This window comes from Sturnira hondurensis, unplaced genomic scaffold (genome assembly GCF_014824575.4).
Source record: "Sturnira hondurensis isolate 20B ecotype Veracruz unplaced genomic scaffold, ASM1482457v3 Scaffold0014745, whole genome shotgun sequence".
In the NCBI taxonomy this organism is placed as follows: domain Eukaryota; kingdom Metazoa; phylum Chordata; class Mammalia; order Chiroptera; family Phyllostomidae; genus Sturnira; species Sturnira hondurensis.
The window spans coordinates 2,391,474-2,409,303 of record NW_028087376.1 but is presented as its reverse complement, the minus strand read 5'-3'; the positions used below and the strand labels follow the sequence as shown (position 1 = coordinate 2,409,303).

Genomic DNA, 17,830 nt, shown 5'->3' with positions numbered 1-17,830 from the left:
TGGAAGTCTATTTCCTTTGCCAGACTGGGGGAAGTTCTCCTTTGTTATTTGTTCAAATATGTTTTCCACTCGTGGCTGTTTCTTTCCCCCTTATGGTACCCCTATAATCCGGATGTTGGAACGTTTAAAGATGTCTTGGAGGTTCCTAAGCCTCTCCTCATTTTTTTGAATTCTCATTTCTTCATTCCTTTCTGGTTGGATGTTCCGTTCTTCCTTCTGGTCCATTCCATTGATTTGAGTCCCAGTTTCCTTTCCATCACTATTGGATTCCTGGACATCTCCCTTCATTTCCATTAGTTTAGCCTTCATATGTTCCTCTAATTTGTGACTATAATCAACCAGTTCTGTGAGCATCCTGATAAACAGTGTCTTGAACTGTGCTTCTGAGAGGCTGGCAATTTCTCAGTCACTTAGAGTTATCGGCTCTGGGACTTTGAGTTCTTCTTGAGCCATCTTTTGGGCTGTTCATGCCAGTTCCGTACGTAGCAGGATCGGAGCCCTAAAGTGTTCACTAGAGCAGGGCAACTAAGTCGCTGAGTTGTGACGTTGTATGTGGGGGCGGGGTCAAAGAGGAACAATTGTGTCCCGCCTGCCACCGCGGCCGCCACCAGCGCCGCCACCACCGTCACCAGGCCCATGCGTTTCGTCCTACTGCACGCGAGTGTGCCACCGCCGTCAGCCCTCGCCCCCTGGGGCCTGCGTGGTCCGTCTCACTGTGAGCGAATGTGCGACCGCACCCCAACTGGTTCCAGGCTGCCTGTGCGCCTGGGTCGGGGGACCTGTCCTGCCCGACCCTGCTCGCTGCTGGGTCCGCCCCTCTTACCATCCCCGTTGAACTGTTAGATGTAGTCGGACTTCCGTATAATTCAATTTTCTGTCCTTTGGCTGTGTCTTTGTTTCTCCAAACTTTTGTTGTATTCAAACTTGGTTGTGGGAGAAGGCACAGTGTTTCCACCTATGCCTCCATCTTGGCGGAAGTCCTCTTGACTGGGAAAATTTTTTAAAAGGCAAAAATAACTTGTGCTTTTAGAAAAATAATGTTTAAGTGTGACAGATGCTTTCTGCTAACTAGAGTCATACGAACTTCTCCCCTCTTTACTTCACTAGAAAGAAGCTGGGCATTTTCCTGCAACCTGAGAAAATGAATCCCCACTTCTCGCACTTTGCCAGTATTGCATTACAATAAATTAATTTCAAGCAATAGTGGTCTCTGTGTGGAATTTTACCTGGAGAATATGACTTAAAATGTTTGGGAAATGATAAAACAGTTCCCAGCAATCCTTTACTTGTTATGATTCTTTTCCTCCTGCACCCTTTAGAGGGTTAATTGGGAAAATTGGGGCTCCTACAGATGAGGATGTACAGAAAGAAAAAAGGCAGACACAGCTTGGGAAGCCATGGCCTACATCTCTCATCATGTCGGAAGCAACCCTGGGAATATTTTTTCAGAGGAATATTGATCACAGGGTTAACGGAGTCTAAATAATTTTTTTAAGTTTAATGCCCTGGCTGGTGTGGCTCAGTGGATTGAGCACCAGCCTACGAACCAATGGGTCACAGGTTCAATTCCTAGTCAGGGCACATGCCTGGGTTGCAGGCTGGGCCCCCCGTTGGGGCGTGCAAAAGGCAACCTATTGATTTATCTTTCTCACATTGATGTCTCCCTCCCTCTTTCTCCCTCCCTAACCCCTCTCTAAAAATAAATAAAAACCTTTAAAAATTTTAATGAGGTTACAAATTAAGTCATTTAAGGTGCTGACTGTATGTAATAGGATACACTTCTGCAAAAACAAAACAAAACAAAACAAACTTGCATATTTGCTAATACCTAGTATATAAAATATTTAAGATACAAAACTGTTAGGAGTTGCTGCTTCTAGTGAGGGACTCTAGAAATCTGGGGTGGGAGAGATTTCCTTTTCATTATGTACACTTGAGTTTCTGAAATTTATTTTCCATGTGCATGGTTTCTTTTTAAAATTGTATTTCAGACAGACAAGAAAGGGAATAATATAACAAGCAGGTTCCCACTTCAAGGCTTACAAAATAAAACAAGACTCAATTGAAGTCCCCTGTGTATAGCCATCCCAAGAGACTGCAGCTCTCCTGAACTGGGTGCTCATCCTTCCCAGCATATGTTGCTTATTCTATTTAAAAAGCTACACTGGCTGGTGTAGCTCGGTGGATTGAGTGCAGGCCTGTGAACCAATTGGTGGCTGGTTTGATTCCCAGTCAGGGTACATGCCTGGGTTGAGGGCCAGGTCTCTGGTTGGAGGCACCTGAAAGGCAACCAATTGGTATTTCTCTCCCTCTCTTTCTCCATTCCTTCCCCCATCTCCAAAAATAAATAAAGTATTTTTTAAAAGCCCTTAAAAATAAGCATCAGGATTCTAGACTCTCGTACCTCCATCCATTATACCTGCACAATGTATAGACTCCTACTAAAGGGAAATCTGGTCTCCAAGCTGTAATATGGCGGCAGGACTTGGGAATAAAGATCATCAGATTTGAATTCAGCCTCCCTCAATTAATTCCACAGGACCTTAGGCAGTTTCTTCGCCTCAGAAATCATAGGAAGTACCCATCTCACAGTCTGCGGATTCAATGAGATCACAAGGTTGCGGCCATCCGTCCAGTGCCTGGCGAAGGCTCGATAAATATTAGCAATTATTATAGTGGTGATGCAAGAAAGACACCCAAAGGTGGGAAAAAAGGTCGCGCTTCTACCCTCGGAGATACTCACGGCACTCACGGGCAGGGAAGCAGAAAGCACCCCAGGACACGACTTTGGCCTCCGCTGCCAGCAGCCCCAGCCATCACTAGGCAGCATGGCGGTTACCTCCATCAACGGCCTCCAGAGCCTCATTGGCTGCGGCGTGGGAGCCAATCAGGGCGCCCAGGTACCGTGGGGCAAAGCGGACAGGCTCCAGCAGGGGCGCCGGTGTGTAAATTTTGTCATTTTTTGCCTGATACATCGCTGTCTGGCTAGACTGGGGACTCCCTGAGGGCAGGGCAGTATCTGCTTTCCTTAATGTTGACTTTTAGGTACTAACGCTTGATAGACACTCATTTGACGAATAGATTAGGAACGCCCACCCCCTGGGTAGATCAAACTTTTTCATCTTTGTCTCTGAACAAAAAGGTGAAAAATTTCATTCTGGAGTTTAGGCCCTTGCTACTCCAAGTGTGACCGCCACTGCCCCCCCCCCGCCCCCCCCCACGAAGCATAGGTATCCCCTGGGAGCCTATTAGAAATATAGAATCTCAGGCCCACTCCAGACCTACTAAATCAGGATCTACATTTTAAGATTCCAGCTGATGCCTATAGCATCTTATGGTCTGAAAACAACTATTCAGTCGCTCCCGTTTGATCTGATAGGAAATAAATGGACATTCTAAGTGTACTTTATAGATGCTAAAAGTAACTTAGATGCCATGGGAGAGTCAGAATCCAGGACTAGTCTTTACAAAACCAAGTATTTTACTTGAACTGTCTGGAGCCCCTTATCACCCTCTTGTGCCAAGACGAGGGTCCACCAATGTTCTGCTGCAGAGCAAGCCACACGTATAGACAGCACTCACTCCCACCGGTAGGCCTATTTGCTCAGCCCAGAATAAGAAGTTTCATAAAATACACACGTTGTATTGAGGTAGCTTTCCTTCTATTAGGTAGTTGCCATCTATAAGAGAAAAATATATAGAGAGCTGGGTAATTATCTACATAATTCATGTGCAAATTCATGTCTAGAAGAATGTGACTTTTTGGCCTCAATTGCAATTTCTCCTTGTTGCCACTGGATGTGATGTGTGGGCAAGTCCCTAACTCAGATTCTTAGCCAGGTTTCTTTGCTTTGAGCAGGAGAGAATTCAAGAAGCAGCCAGACAAGAGGTTAAAGCAGAAGGAAGTTTCTTGAGCAGAGAAGATAAGCAAGGAAAGCCACTGGGAAAGAGTAGTGGACGCTTCTCACAAGAGAAGGAGAGAGACCCCAACTGTCTCTAGAGGTTGAGCTGGTATCAGTTTGTAGTTTCTATGGAAAATTGCTGGTATGGGGAAACAGAGTGGGAAAAAAAAGTTGGGATTAACTTTAACCTTTATAAGGTATTTTTTATCCTTGTGTTTTCCTTTTATGTTATGGGTGAGTAGCTATTAATCAATCTTTGCAGGAATATTCTTTGTTATGGGGGCTCCTTTTGGTCTGCTTGCATCGCTGGTCAGCCAAGTTCCATGTCAGGCAGCCCATAGCAGGCCCGACTTAACTTTGTTTGACTTTAGTTAATTTATATAGTTCTCATGCCCCTCTCCTATATTAGATGAATACAAATATTTTTTTAAAAACCTGTCTCTAATTCTTTCACCAGTGAAGGTGCTACCCTCACAATAACAACTCTGGCAACATAACAAAGTTAGGGAGGCAACAGTCTATATTACTTTATTTTGAAAGTGCAATTTGTATAGTTCTGCTTTTCATATTAATTGTGGTGGCATGGAATTCTGACCTATTTCTTAGATCATTTAGGTTAAATATGCTTGATCTTTTGGGGCCATTTGGCTCAGGACAAACACTTGTTTCTCTTGTTTTTGCCCTTTGCTGTCTTATGCTCATAGTGCCTCAGTTTCCTGTTAGTATGAACTGTTAAAAGCAGATACTAATCGTAACTCATAATAAGGTTTCGACGATCAAAAGCTTAGATCAGTGCATGCTGCATACTATTGCTCAACAAATGTTAGATGTGATGATTATTACTGAGTTGCTATAAACTGGAAGTTAAGGTGATTTATTTTTACTTCCTTTTGAGTTTTATCTATTTGCATAGGATGCTACTTTACATAAAAAAGTAAATTTTTCTCAATTTCTTTAACCCTGTTATGAACAGTAGCACCATTTCATACCCAGGTATTTCGATGTATCAGATGATGTAGGTTTTAGAGCATGGGTTTTGGAGTTAGATGTGGGTTTGGATCCTGGCTCTGCACCTTACTCTTCAATGTGAACTAGTACAAGGTAGTAACCTCATGGATAAAAAGGGCATGCCAGTTGACCAGCCTCGTACAGTTTAAAAATCAAATAATCTCTGTGAAATTTTCAATATACCTCGCATATAAACATTAGCTATTGTTTCTCAAAGGCAAATAGACGGCCAGATGCCAAATCAATTGTCCTTCAACGATTAAATTATTTCTACATTAAATCCAAGAAGGTTTGACAAGGACAAGTGTATCCATGGGCTCATTATATCAGAATCTTTCAGGTCTGCATATCGTCCTGTAATTAAAATAAGCAACTGTACACCAAGAGCTGTGACTCCTAGCAAACACATGTCACCGTTTGTTCTTTTCATATAGAAACCAAAATGTCAGCCTCCAGGAGTCCGCATCCTACCCTATCATGTGACGTACCCCCTTCTTTCCCCGCCATTGCATCAGCCAATTTAGAACGGCCTTCCCAGAAACCGACTAAGAAGCTCGGATTGATTGGCATGTTTATTGACCAATAAAGACTCGTAGAGGGAGGGCTCCGTGGGGCATTTTCCCTAAGCGCTCTTTGGTTGGACCGAGCAGTGCGCGTCGCGGCCGGTGGTGGCCGGGAACTGGTATCTCTGCGCGTTTGCGGGAACAGGTAATCGCAGACTTCTGGCTGTGGGGTCTGACCTGGGAATGCGGGACGGCGACCTTTGGGAAAAGTAGGTGGTCCCGGAAAAGGGAGAGAGTGGCTGGGTCCGCGGTTGAAAGCGCAACGGCCACAGCGGGTCCTTAGCCGAGGCCTCGCGATACCTCTGGAAGCGGTCTCTGGGCTGGAGCCGGGGCTAGGGCAGCTCCCAGGAACCCTAGCGCTGGGAATGGGATGGCCTCGGGAGGCCTCGCAGAGGACTACGATGTTGGGAGGACCACAGTTGCCATTGACTACCCACCCAAAGCTGAGGTGTTATTTCCCCGGGTTTTGATCTCCTGGAGGTGGGAGGAACATGGCGGAGGTGGTCAAGGGTGGAATCTCTGTGAGCCATTCTCTAAATTCTTAAAATTAGCTACATAACTGATCCAGGCCCCATCATGTTCAACTATTACTTTATCAGACAGTTTGCGTTTTCCTGTTGGGCTTTAAGTTCATTCAGAGTTTGCTCTTAAAAATGTATTAATACCTACTCGTGAAATACTTTGTTAGCAACCAGTGTACTAGATGCTGAGAACATACCTGTACTGGTGAGCAAAAAACAGCCATACGTTCCACTAATATGGAACTTAGAGCCTGATGGGGAGATGGACATTAAACAAGCCTTCAAATTAGGAGGGAAGACACCTGGGGTTTGGAGACTGAAATAGGGAGAACCTGATCAAGAAGGAGAAGGCTTCCTTAAATAAGTCTTTGAAATTGAGGTGTCAAGAATGAGAAATTAACTAGAAAAAGGGAAAGAGTGGGAGTAGGGTAGACAGCTTACCTGGCCAATGAAGAGCTTGTTGAAAAGTCCTTAAATCAAAAGGTACTCAAGACTTTCACAGCTTCTGCTGAGAAGTGGAATCTGAGGGCCCTCCTTTGTGTTACCCCTGAATCCTGTAGAGCCTGCCCATGTATTTACACATGTATTGAACAGGTGAATCAGTGGTGGCAGTGACAGTTTTTAATAGTCCCAGCCTTTATTTGGCTTATTATTGTCACTATATTGGATTCTTTTACATCATATAAAAGATTTAAAAGATATAATTGCAGTTATTCCTGTAAACGACTCTCTCACCTTAGTTCCTGGTACCATAGTATGCATTCAAGAAGTTGAATGAATAAGCAACAATGGAAAGTACATGTGTCTCCAAATTTAACTGCTGTTTGCCTCAGGTAGTCCATATAGAGGAGGAGCAGTGAACATTGTAAAGCAGCTAAAATTGTGCTGCTCAGAATTACTACTGTAAATTCATTTTTGTCACCATTTGTGAGATTGAGAGCCATGATGAGAAGGGATAAGGAAGAATGTGGTGTGACAAAGTTTCCAAAAACTCTACTCTTGTCTCCTTAGCATGGGTACAAAATCCTTATCTGTGGGAATTTCAGTCAGCTAGTTGGCTCCATAAGCCAGTCATTTAAAGAGTTGGTGTTGGAGTTGGTGCAAAGCCAGTGTTGCACCATCTTCTTGCCCAAAGGGCTTTTGTTTGAATAAAAGTTGATTGAGTTGTGAGTAAATCAATTAAAATTTTGCTTGAAACAAAATCTGAGACCTGGCCAAGGTGGCTCAATTGCTTGGAGCTTTGTCCTGTATACNAGCATGGGTACAAAATCCTTATCTGTGGGAATTTCAGTCAGCTAGTTGGCTCCATAAGCCAGTGTTGCACCATCTTCTTGCCCAAAGGGCTTTTGTTTGAATAAAAGTTGATTGAGTTGTGAGTAAATCAATTAAAATTTTGCTTGAAACAAAATCTGAGACCTGGCCAAGGTGGCTCAATTGCTTGGAGCTTTGTCCTGTATACCAAAGTGTTACGGGTTTGATTCCTGGTCAGGGCACATATCTAGGTTGCGGGTTCGATCCCTGGTCGGGGTGCATACAGGAGGCAGGTGAGAGATGTTTCTCTCTCACATCAGTCTCTCTCTTGCTTCCTTTCTCTCTCTGAAATCAATAATCATATCCTCAAGTGAGGGTTTTTTAAAAACCTGAGAGTCAGATTTTTATGTTCACTGTATACATCTTTTTTTTATCTTCCTCATATTAAACAAAAAATTTAACATCCATGGCTGAAGGTCTTTGAAAGAGAGGTTTTGTTGGGCCATTGCTAGCAAGAAAAGACCAGGTCCTGAGTCATGAAGTCTAAACTGCCAGTTGCTGTACCAGGTGGAAAAGGCAACATGCCTGCAGTCCTGGAGTTGGGGAGGGAGGAGAGGTAAGTTGCTATGGAAGAGTTTACATTGGCTCTAGGTGGAGGGGGTGGGAGAAGGTGAAGCAGGGCTAGTTCTAGGATAGGGGCAGAGTCTGAAAGGAAGTGTTTACTCCTTTGGATGGGTGGTAGGCAGCGGTCGGGAAGGTTCATTTGTAAACAAGAAGCAAAGGCTGCTGGAGTTTCAATGGCAACTGGCTGTTCTCTTAGATAATCACGGAAATCGCCCCTGGAAGTTAATTCCAAGTTCCAAAATACACTCAGGAACATGGGCAGTTCCTATAGATTTAAGTTAGAACCACTCAGACTTCTTTTTTTTCTTTTCACTCATCAGAAGGAAGAAAACTTGGAGCTACGTGATTTACTAACACCCATTCAGTTTTTTTAGGGCTTTCCAGTTTACAAATTGCATCCTAATACAGGATGGCTTCTGAGCTTCATACCCTGTACAGGTGCGGTGGGCAGAATAGATGTTATTTTTCTATAACAAAGGAAACAAAGAACAAAGTGACTTATTTAAGGTTTAGAGCTGGGTCAGAAATTCCAGAGACTTTTAAATATGTTGTGAATGAGATGGTTTCCATTTCTTAAGACACCCAGTGCTGCATGGTGCCGCAGCCCCATGCTGGTGGTTGGTGTTCTCCAGCAAAGCCCGTCACTTTTCCCCAGCCTGCCCCAGAGAAATCGTGATATATATGAAGGGGCTTTGAAATTGTAAAGTTGTTCTACTTCCCAATTTCCATCTCTTCTGATTCCCTCTCTTCCACTGACTCTGGGCTCTCCCGCCTTTGTGTGGCTGCAGCTTCCTCACTCCCTAGTAATCTGATAGCTGGACAAACAGCAGTTTACCAGTTGGGATTCTGGGGGTGCTCAGGTTGGGTAGAGGCCAGCTCATGCTTGATAAACCCTTCCCCAGGTCCACTGCTGCTGACAACAGCCTCCCAAAGATATCAGGACTCCCTGAGACGTTGGCTTTGGAGATAATGGGACTTTTCACAGAACGTGAATTAGCACGGAGATTAACATAGAGCTGGAAAGGTCTTTAGACTAAGTTATTCTAGTATGGACCCCTCCTTTGTTGGTGAAGTGAAGTAACTCGAGGACTTGGATCTAGGTATCCTGAACCCATCCCTCCCTGCATCCCTGGACTGGGCATCTCTGCTGGACTATAAATTGTGTTTTTCCCATTTCTGAATTCCTGGCCTAGGGCCTGGCACAGAATGGATATTCCTTACATATTTTGGAATGAATGGATACATGCAGAAAAACCACCTCCTGCTCTACTTGGTGTGATGATGTATTGACTCTAGTGAACTTGGCATAGGAAGGAAGAACCAATGGGGCTGCTGTCTGCTGGCATAGCAGGTTTTGCACGTGCCCCAAGCGGGGACCCAACCTGCAACCCGGACATGTGCCTTGACTGGGAATCGAACCTGTCACCTTTTGGTTTGTGGGATGATGCCCAACTGAGCCACTCCAGCCAGGGCTTGTGCTGCAAGTTTTGCTTTGATGATTATTTTAGCTTTGGGCATTACAACATAGAGGTTTTCAGATCAAACTGCTTACCCATGTCCTGCTCTGACTTGGCCTGAAAAGCCTAGAATATTGCGTAACGTCTACTTATCTCTTAGTTTCAATTCCCATAATTTTACTTCATTTTTTCCCTTTAGTTAGTCCTGTAGAGTTACTATCAGGATGGACTCAACCCTCACAGCAAGTGAAATCCGGAAGCGGTTTATAGATTTCTTCAAGAAAAATGAGCACACCTATGTTCACTCCTCTGCTACCATCCCATTGGATGATCCCACTTTGCTCTTTGCCAACGCAGGCATGAACCAGGTAAGGCTTTCCCCTTCCTGTTGGCTATTTGTCCGCATAGGAGGCAGCTGAGCAGTGACAAGAGCAAAGCCCCCAGCGTCAGGCCGAGTCCTGGGTCTGTCCCTGACTGTGTGGTCCTGTGGACCTTACTTTATGTCATTGAACCTCTGTTTCATTGTCTGTGAATTGAGGAGTAATAGCAGTGCTCGCTTTAGGTTGTAGTGAGGAGTAAATGAAGTAAATGCATTGATGTTTAACACAGTACCGGAGTAGGTCCTCAGACATTAGCTGTTACTATTTTAAGTTGTGATGAGAGACCCTGATACCCACAGATAAAACCTGTATGCCTCTCAAGAAAAACACAACCTGTGTCTAGTCAGTAAAGATTTTTTTCTCCGTGGAAAAATCTGTGTTTTGTTAGAATATTGCTGAGCCCTGAAGAGATTTGTTAACTTAGTTATTGCAATTCTCCTTCATATCTTCACTATCTTTGTTTTTTCTTTTTTATATAAAGTTTTTTAAAATTTCTTCTTTTTTCACATCTAACTTTTATTTTTTTATTATTTTTTAAAGATTTTATTTATTTATCTTTAGAGAGGAAGGGAAGGAGAGTAGGAGAGGAGAGAAATATCAATGTATGGTTGCCTCTCATGAGTCCCCTGCTGGAAACTGGCCTGTAACCCAGGCATGTGACCTGACTGGGAATCAAACCGCAACCCTTTGGTTCACAGCCCGCACTCAGTCCACTGAGCTACACTAGCCAGGGCTTATCTTTGTTTTTTCTTTATAAAACAAGTTAGGCCCTGGCTGATGTAGCTCAGTGGATTGAGCGCGGGCCTGCGAACCAGAGGATCGCAGTTCAATTCCCAGTCAGGGCACATGCCTGGGTTGCAGGCTGGTTCCCTGCAGGCCAACTCCCAGCAGGGGATGCACGAAAGGCAACCATACATTGATGTTTCTCTCCCTCTCTCCTTCCCCTCTAAAGCTGTATAAATAAATAACATCTTTTAAAAAAATTAAAATAAAATAAAATAAAACAAGTTAGTTCTTCAGGATTCTCTCAAAGCTTTGCTTTCATTCTCATTCTAGGACATGTAGTTCTATGTTTTTGGGTTTTTTTTAAGATTTTACTTATTTATTATTTATTTTTAGAGAGAGGGGAAGGGAGAGAGAAAGAGAAGGAGAGAAACATCAGTGTGTGGTTGCCTCTCACATGGCCCCCACTGGGGAACTGGCCTTCAACCCAGGCATGTGCCCTGACTGGGAATCAAACCGCAACCTTTGGTTCACAGCCCGTACTCAGTCCACTGAGCTACACCAGCCAGGACGGGGTTTTTTTTAGCTTCTTTCTTGACGCTGTTGCCACCAATGCTGTGTGGTTGTGGATCCACTGCTGAAGAGACTTTATTAAAAGTAGGATCTGTGTTTGGGCTGTTGAACTATAAAAGATATTTGAAAGTCTTATTGTTAGAGAAAACAGTTTTTTCTTGAAATAATGGGAGTTTTCGCTGTGCCTGTGATGGTGAAAACTATTTACCAGACTGATACCCGACTGCAAGTGGATTCAGGTGTGCGGCCGCCCTCAGGGCTTTCCTGTGCTTGTTCTCTTGGACCCCTGCTTAAGCCCAGCAGACCCACCAGCCTGCAGGAGGCACCCTACTCTAGGATAGGTTGATGTTATTTTTTCTCTCAGGTCTCTTTTCTGGTATGGAAAATGAGAGGCAGTGGGGACATTTTCCATCTTGCAGGTGGAATTATAAAAATGAAAATGTTTTCAGTTAGGTTTGTGAGTCCTGTGCATATACCCGGAATTGAGGGGTGCTAATTTTAGGTGGACCCATTCAAGGCGATAGGTTTTTTTGAATACTGGAAGGGCTCTATTCTGTATAGGTATACCTAGGCATATGTGCTGACTATACTTGGTAGAAGAACCATGGGACCCCGGTGTCTGTAAACACTCTCCAAATGATAGCTATCACTCAGCATGCGCTTGCTATGTGCCAGGCACTGCTCTGTGTCCTTTACATACAGTAAGTCAGCTAATCCTCCCTCTGTAGCTTCCTACTGAGACACTGAAAGCTCATGTAAATTACCCAAGCTCACATAGCTGGTGGATGCTGGAGTGTGGATTTGAGCCCAGGCTGTCATTTGCTTAACTTTTTTGCTGTATTGTCTCTTAATCAGAAATACTTTGACTTTTGTTTGCTTTTTAAAAAAATTATGTTTATTAGGCATCTGCCTTTTTTTTAGTACTACGCCAGGTGCTGGATATACAGAGATACTTGAGATAGCTTTTGCTTTTAAGGAGTTCATGGTCTAGCTCAGGATTATGTGACAGAACTTCTGCAGTGATGGAAATGTTCTGTATCTGTGCTGCATAATATGCCAGGCACCAGCCATGTGCAACTATGGAACTAACTGAGGAACAGAGTTTTTCATTTAAAAAAAATTATTATTAGTCCTGGCTGGTGTAGCTCAGTGGATTGAGCACGGGCCTGCGAACCAGAAAATCGCAGTTTGATTCCCAGTCAGGGCACATGCCTGGGTTGCAGGCCAGTTCCCAGCAGGGGACGCACGAGAAACAACCATACATTGATATTTCTCTCCCTTTCTCCTTCTCTTCCCTTCTAAAGATAAATAAATAAATTTTAAAATATTACGATTAATTACTAAGTATTTCATTTTAATTAATTTAATTTTTAATATTTACACATGGCCTGTGGTGATCAAACAGGACAGGTCTAGTGAGACAAATAAGGCAGAGTTACACCTATAGCGGTGATGCATCAAAGCAAGGCAACATGGTTTCCTTACACATGCATTCATACTGATTTTACTCCGTTAATGTAGGTCTCAGATTTTTTTCTTCCTTATCACCTTTCTGACCAAAGACAGCACATCAGTATTAGAATCAGTTCTCCCAGAAAGATGATGTTAGCCCCGACTGTCAGATTTGTGAGGAAGGACATCCTTCAGTACATCCCCCTGTGGCTGTTGTCTTAGGTCTGGCAGGCCCTGCCCCCGCGCCGGTGGTGTCATCAGCGGGGCCTGTTAGAGAACTAGGACCAGGGAGAAGCTGCTCCAAGATAGGTTGCCTCTGCTGCAGCCCCGCCGGGCCACCTGCCTTTGAGAAGTTTCCGTATGCCGTGCTAATTAAATCAGGAACCGAACAGTTTGTGTGTGGTCTCTTCCTGCCAGTGTGGGACCACTGACACATCTACAGCTCTGTAAAAGTTGAAACGTGCCCTTCCTCTTTCAGTTCAAACCCATCTTCCTGAACACCATTGACCCATCTCACCCGATGGCAAAGCTGAGGAGAGCTGCCAATACCCAGAAGTGCATCCGGGCTGGGGGGAAGCACAACGACCTGGACGACGTGGGCAAGGACGTCTATCACCACACCTTCTTTGAGATGCTGGGCTCCTGGTCTTTCGGGGATTACTTCAAGGTGAGCTCGAAGCAGGAGATCAGTTGGGGTTTTGAGCGAAACAGCCATCACCATTGAGGGAAGCAGGTTCTAATTCTAGAGTATGAAATATCCCATAGGAGCAAATATCTTAAATGATGGTGTTTTAAGACTTCCTGGAAGCAGTACCTATAATTTGATTATTTTAATTCACGTGTGGATTTCTTGCATAAATTACTAATCCATCCTGAATTCTGCTGGGTTTAGAAGGTATTATAGTTTTATATCCCTGTTCCCAGGATCTGGACTTTTTGTCCTCATGCTAAATAGTAGAATAAACCAAACACTGGTTTGGCCATGTTCTGGATCTTTTTGTTCCTTTTTGTAGGAATTGGCTTGTAAGATGGCTCTGGAACTTCTCACCCAAGAGTTTGGCATTCCGGTTGAAAGACTTTACGTTACTTACTTTGGCGGGGATGAAGCAGCTGGCTTAGAAGCAGACTTGGAGTGCAAACAGATCTGGCAAAACTTGGGGTAAGAATGCAACTCCCATTTGGGGAGCATGGAGGAGTAAAATGATATTTAAACTTAGTGCCAGAGTGGGCTCTTACGGCTCAGAGCGCATTGCCATTTCCCATTTTTCAGTGAAGGCTGGTGACTGGGAGTAATTATTCTTTGGTACATACATTGTTTCTTAGTAGGTTTAATTGGTGATTCTGTTTTGGAAAGCCAACACGAGTCTCTGTTGTATTTTTTTTTTTGTATATTTTTAGAAATTGTACATGTAATGCATACAGTAAAAATTCAAACTACATAGAAATGTAAAACTAGGAAGTAGAAGATCTGTAAGCTTCATCATTGTTGATAGTTTGATACCCTCTGTGTACTCATCCAGGCCTGTTTTGTCGTGTGTATCTTTGTAAACAGAGTGGTATTTTTTGTATGAAAGAGTTCATCTCTAACGGAAATGTAGTGGCCTCAAACAGGTCAGGGACAGATGAAGTTTGGGTATTTGTTATTTTTTTTTTTTACCTGGGGCATGTGGGAGTGAGGGAAGGGGGATGAGCTGGCAGAGGCGGCGAGACAGGATAATAAAAGCCACTTGGGTTTTTTGGTTTTTTCCCCCCAAACGTAGTGTAATTCTACAGTAGGATCATGCCCGTAGCGTAAGAGGTAACATGTTAGATGAGCTGTATGTGTTCCGTACTTGGACTGAAGAGAGTCTGTGAAATGCTGCATCGGGGGGACCCTGACTGGGGTGAGGTACCCCGTGGACAGCCGATGTGCCCATGGTGTCCGTGTCTCATTTTCCTGTTCCTTTTACTGAACTCTGCCGTTAAGTCCTTGAGTGCATAGCTTTTCAGTATGGTTAAGCAATGCTGGTTTGTTGCTTTTCCCTTCACTTTTACTTCAGGTATATTATTCCAATCCAGCTTCCCCTTGTACTTGGCCTGAAACTCCTACTTGGTTAGACTCTATAGTCTGAATGTACTTGGACATTTTGCACAGTAACGTGTGAAACTTAAATACTAATCTTGACTTTTTTAAAGGGTATTTTTATTTATGTTAGAGTGGTGAAGGGAGAGAGAAACAGGGAGAAAAACATTGATCAGTTCCCTCTCACGTGCCCCCTACTGGGGACCCGGCGGGAAACCCAGGCATGTGCCCTGACTGAGAATCGAAGCGGTGATCTTTCGCTTTGCAGGACAATGCCAAGCCCACTGAGCAAGGCAGGTCGAGGCTAATCTTGACTTTCTGAATACTGTTTTTTTGGCCTCATCTGTATCTGTGCTTTGCTTATTATATAAGCACGGGGTTGTGTGTTGTTTTTTTTTTTTGAGTGCTTTATTATCTAGCAACTTTCAGCAGTCAGCTATTCTGATATATTTTAATCTTATTAAATTCTTTCTGGTATCATCTTAAGGGACAGATGACTAAATTGGGGTATTGGGGGGTGACTTGAATCAGCAGCTTTTTTTAATACACTGTCATACTGTATAGTCATTTTTTAAAATGAAGGACCATTTGTCAAGAAAATTTGCTTAAATTCTGGTTCTATTCGGCATAAACGTTTTCATTTTTATGTGTTCCTTTCTAGGCTATGTCTTAGCATACTTTTTTCTTATGATTGGAACATGTATATATTTTGAAATTCTATTGTGATCAGTCTTGAAGAATCATGTTCTGCCTCCTTAACAGAATCTGTAAGCAATCCTAGCATTAGTAATGGCCAGAGAGTGGCCATCTTTGTAGAAATTTATAAGGGTCTCTTTTTGTGGTGGATGCACACGTCTGTTACATTCTTGCCAGTGGATGTAGCCGGGCTCATCGTCCCCTCTGCGTGCAGGCTGGATGACTCCAGAATCCTCCCTGGCAGCATGAAGGACAACTTCTGGGAGATGGGTGACACCGGCCCGTGTGGGCCCTGCAGTGAGATCCACTATGACCGGATCGGTGGTCGGGATGCTGCACATCTTGTCAACCAGGATGACCCCAACGTGCTGGAGATCTGGAACCTCGTGTTCATCCAGTATAACAGGTGGCCTTGGGGTCCTGAACCACTCCTGCTAAGAGCAGCGCCTGTTCTTGAGCTACATTGAGGGGGGGGGAATTCAGAGCACAAAGCGGTCTTCTCATTCTGGGCTCTGGCCACAGTGAAGCAGTACTAAAGCAGGCACTACAGGCACCATGGGATCTTACGTCATATTCTTTAAATTTTATTTTTCAAGTTTTCCCTCTGGTCTCTGGGTCAGGGCTAGGCCTTTTTTAAAAAAAAAAAAAGATATTATTTATTTATTTCTCCTCGTTTGGGGACATTCAGAGAGAGGAAGGGAGACAGAAACATCAGTGCTAGAGGAGAATCAGGTGGTCGCCTCTACGCACATGCCTGGACCGGAGACTAAACACACAACCTAGGCATGTGCCCTGACTGGGAATTGAACCTGCAACCTTTTGGTTATGGGATGACTCTCCAACTGAAGGAGCCACACAGACCAGGGTGTATTTATTTTTGGAGGGAGGGAGAAAGAGAGGGAGAAACATTGACCATTGCCTCTTGTACACGCCCCAACAAGCGACTGAACCCGCAACCCAGGCGTGTAACTTTGGCATATGCCTTGACCAGGAATCAAACCAGCACCCCTTCTGTTTGTGGGATGACACCCAGCCAGCTGAGCCACACCAGTCAGGACTGGGCTTATCCTTTTACAAATTGATTTTATTCCCCTTGATACCTGCTGAAGAGTTATTTCTGTAATGTCATTTTTTTGCTGTGATTTGGACTATTATTTTAAAGTATATTTCCTTCTTTTTTTTTAGATTTTATTTATCTTTAGAGAGAGAGGAAGGAAGGGAGAGAGAGAGGGAGAGAAACATCCATGTGTGAGAGAGACATCGATCAGTTGCCTCTTACATGCCCCAGCCTGACGACCTGGCCCGCAACCTAGGCATGTGCCCCAACAGGGACTCAACCAGAGACCTTTTGGGTTGCAGGCCGGTGCTGAATCCACTGAACCACACCAGCCAGGGCTAAAGTTTATTTCCCTGAAGCTTTGCCTCCCTCCTAAAAAAAACCCTAGAGGACTTCTCATTACCTTTCTCCCTTCATGCCCCTCCTTCCACCGAACTAGGCAGGGACAGATGGCAAGGAGTCAGTCCACACACTGCTGTGTAAATGCATTTTAACCAGCAGGGTGGGGCAGCAGCCTGAGTCCCCGGTTCAGCTTCCTTTCTCCCTGGGTCATGCAGGGAAGCGGATGGAGTTCTGAAACCTCTTCCTAAGAAAAGTATTGACACAGGGATGGGCCTGGAGCGACTGGTGTCTGTGCTGCAGAATAAGATGTCCAACTATGACACTGACCTTTTTGTGCCTTACTTTGAAGCCATTCAGAAGGTACGAGTCCTTTTGCAAACAGTGCCAACTTCTTTGGAAGTCGGACTCTGCGGTGCTGTCAGATGTAGAACCAGGTGCTTTGCCAGCTGAGGGCAGCTGTGACCCTCCACCACCTTTACTGTTACTAACACAGGCACTAGGCACAAGGCACTGTAGTTTGTGGAGGGCACGGGGCTGGCTGGAGGCTCTCCCACTGCTCTCACCTTTCTTGGGATTGTGAGATCTGGCAGGAGGATTGTTCTTTCTTCAAATGCCCCTCAGTCCTCTTGGAACCTTTTCAGGCAAGGAACTGCAAGAAAGGCTCTTTCCTCATACGCTGCCTCCCGTGTGTTATCCGTAGGGCACAGGTGCCCGGCCGTACACTGGGAAGGTTGGTGCTGACGATGCTGATGGGATCGACATGGCCTACCGGGTGCTGGCTGACCACGCTCGGACTATCACTGTGGCCCTGGCGGACGGCGGCCGTCCTGACAACACAGGGCGGGGGTGAGTATGTTACTCACGGGGCAGTGTTAGGGTTCTGTGGAACTTTAGCGATACTTTTCTGTTGTTTTCTCTGTCTTCTAGCTAGTTGGAGGGAAGCTTTATTACTTTAGGGAGTTTCAGCCCACACTAAAAAGTTGTCCTTACATCTGTGCTGCCGAGTACAGGTGAGAAGCATTGATAGAGTATTGGCAGCAGTGGGGGTCGGGGTGGGTCTTGGTCTTGACTGGCTCCAGGCAACTTCATAACTGACAGGCAGGGCCTGGGATCATGGACCTCGAGTCCACCATTTGGTCTTTATGTCTAACCTCCATGTTGGGTTAATAAAACAAACCAGGATTACCCCACATCTTCCTTGATGCGTATTTGGTATATT

At 44.5% G+C, this 17,830-nt stretch overlaps 1 protein-coding gene across 2 annotated transcripts in view; it reads left to right on the top strand.

The window, feature by feature from the left end:
• AARS1 (alanyl-tRNA synthetase 1) overlaps nt 1–17,830 on the top strand; it is a 67,663-nt gene that overhangs the window by 38,645 nt on the left and 11,188 nt on the right. Inside the window, exons 1-7 of one of the 2 annotated variants that reach the window (XM_037063652.1) lie at nt 5,519–5,618; nt 9,526–9,694; nt 12,933–13,121; nt 13,468–13,613; nt 15,427–15,618; nt 16,827–16,971; nt 17,312–17,457. In XM_037063652.1, the coding sequence (XP_036919547.1) occupies nt 9,551–9,694; nt 12,933–13,121; nt 13,468–13,613; nt 15,427–15,618; nt 16,827–16,971; nt 17,312–17,457 (962 nt within the window). In that variant the 5' untranslated portion in view covers nt 5,519–5,618; nt 9,526–9,550. Of the gene's footprint in view, nt 1–5,518; nt 5,619–9,525; nt 9,695–12,932; nt 13,122–13,467; nt 13,614–15,426; nt 15,619–16,826; nt 16,972–17,311; nt 17,458–17,830 lie in introns of those variants that run through there. The other variant, XM_037063653.1, reaches the window with a different exon arrangement.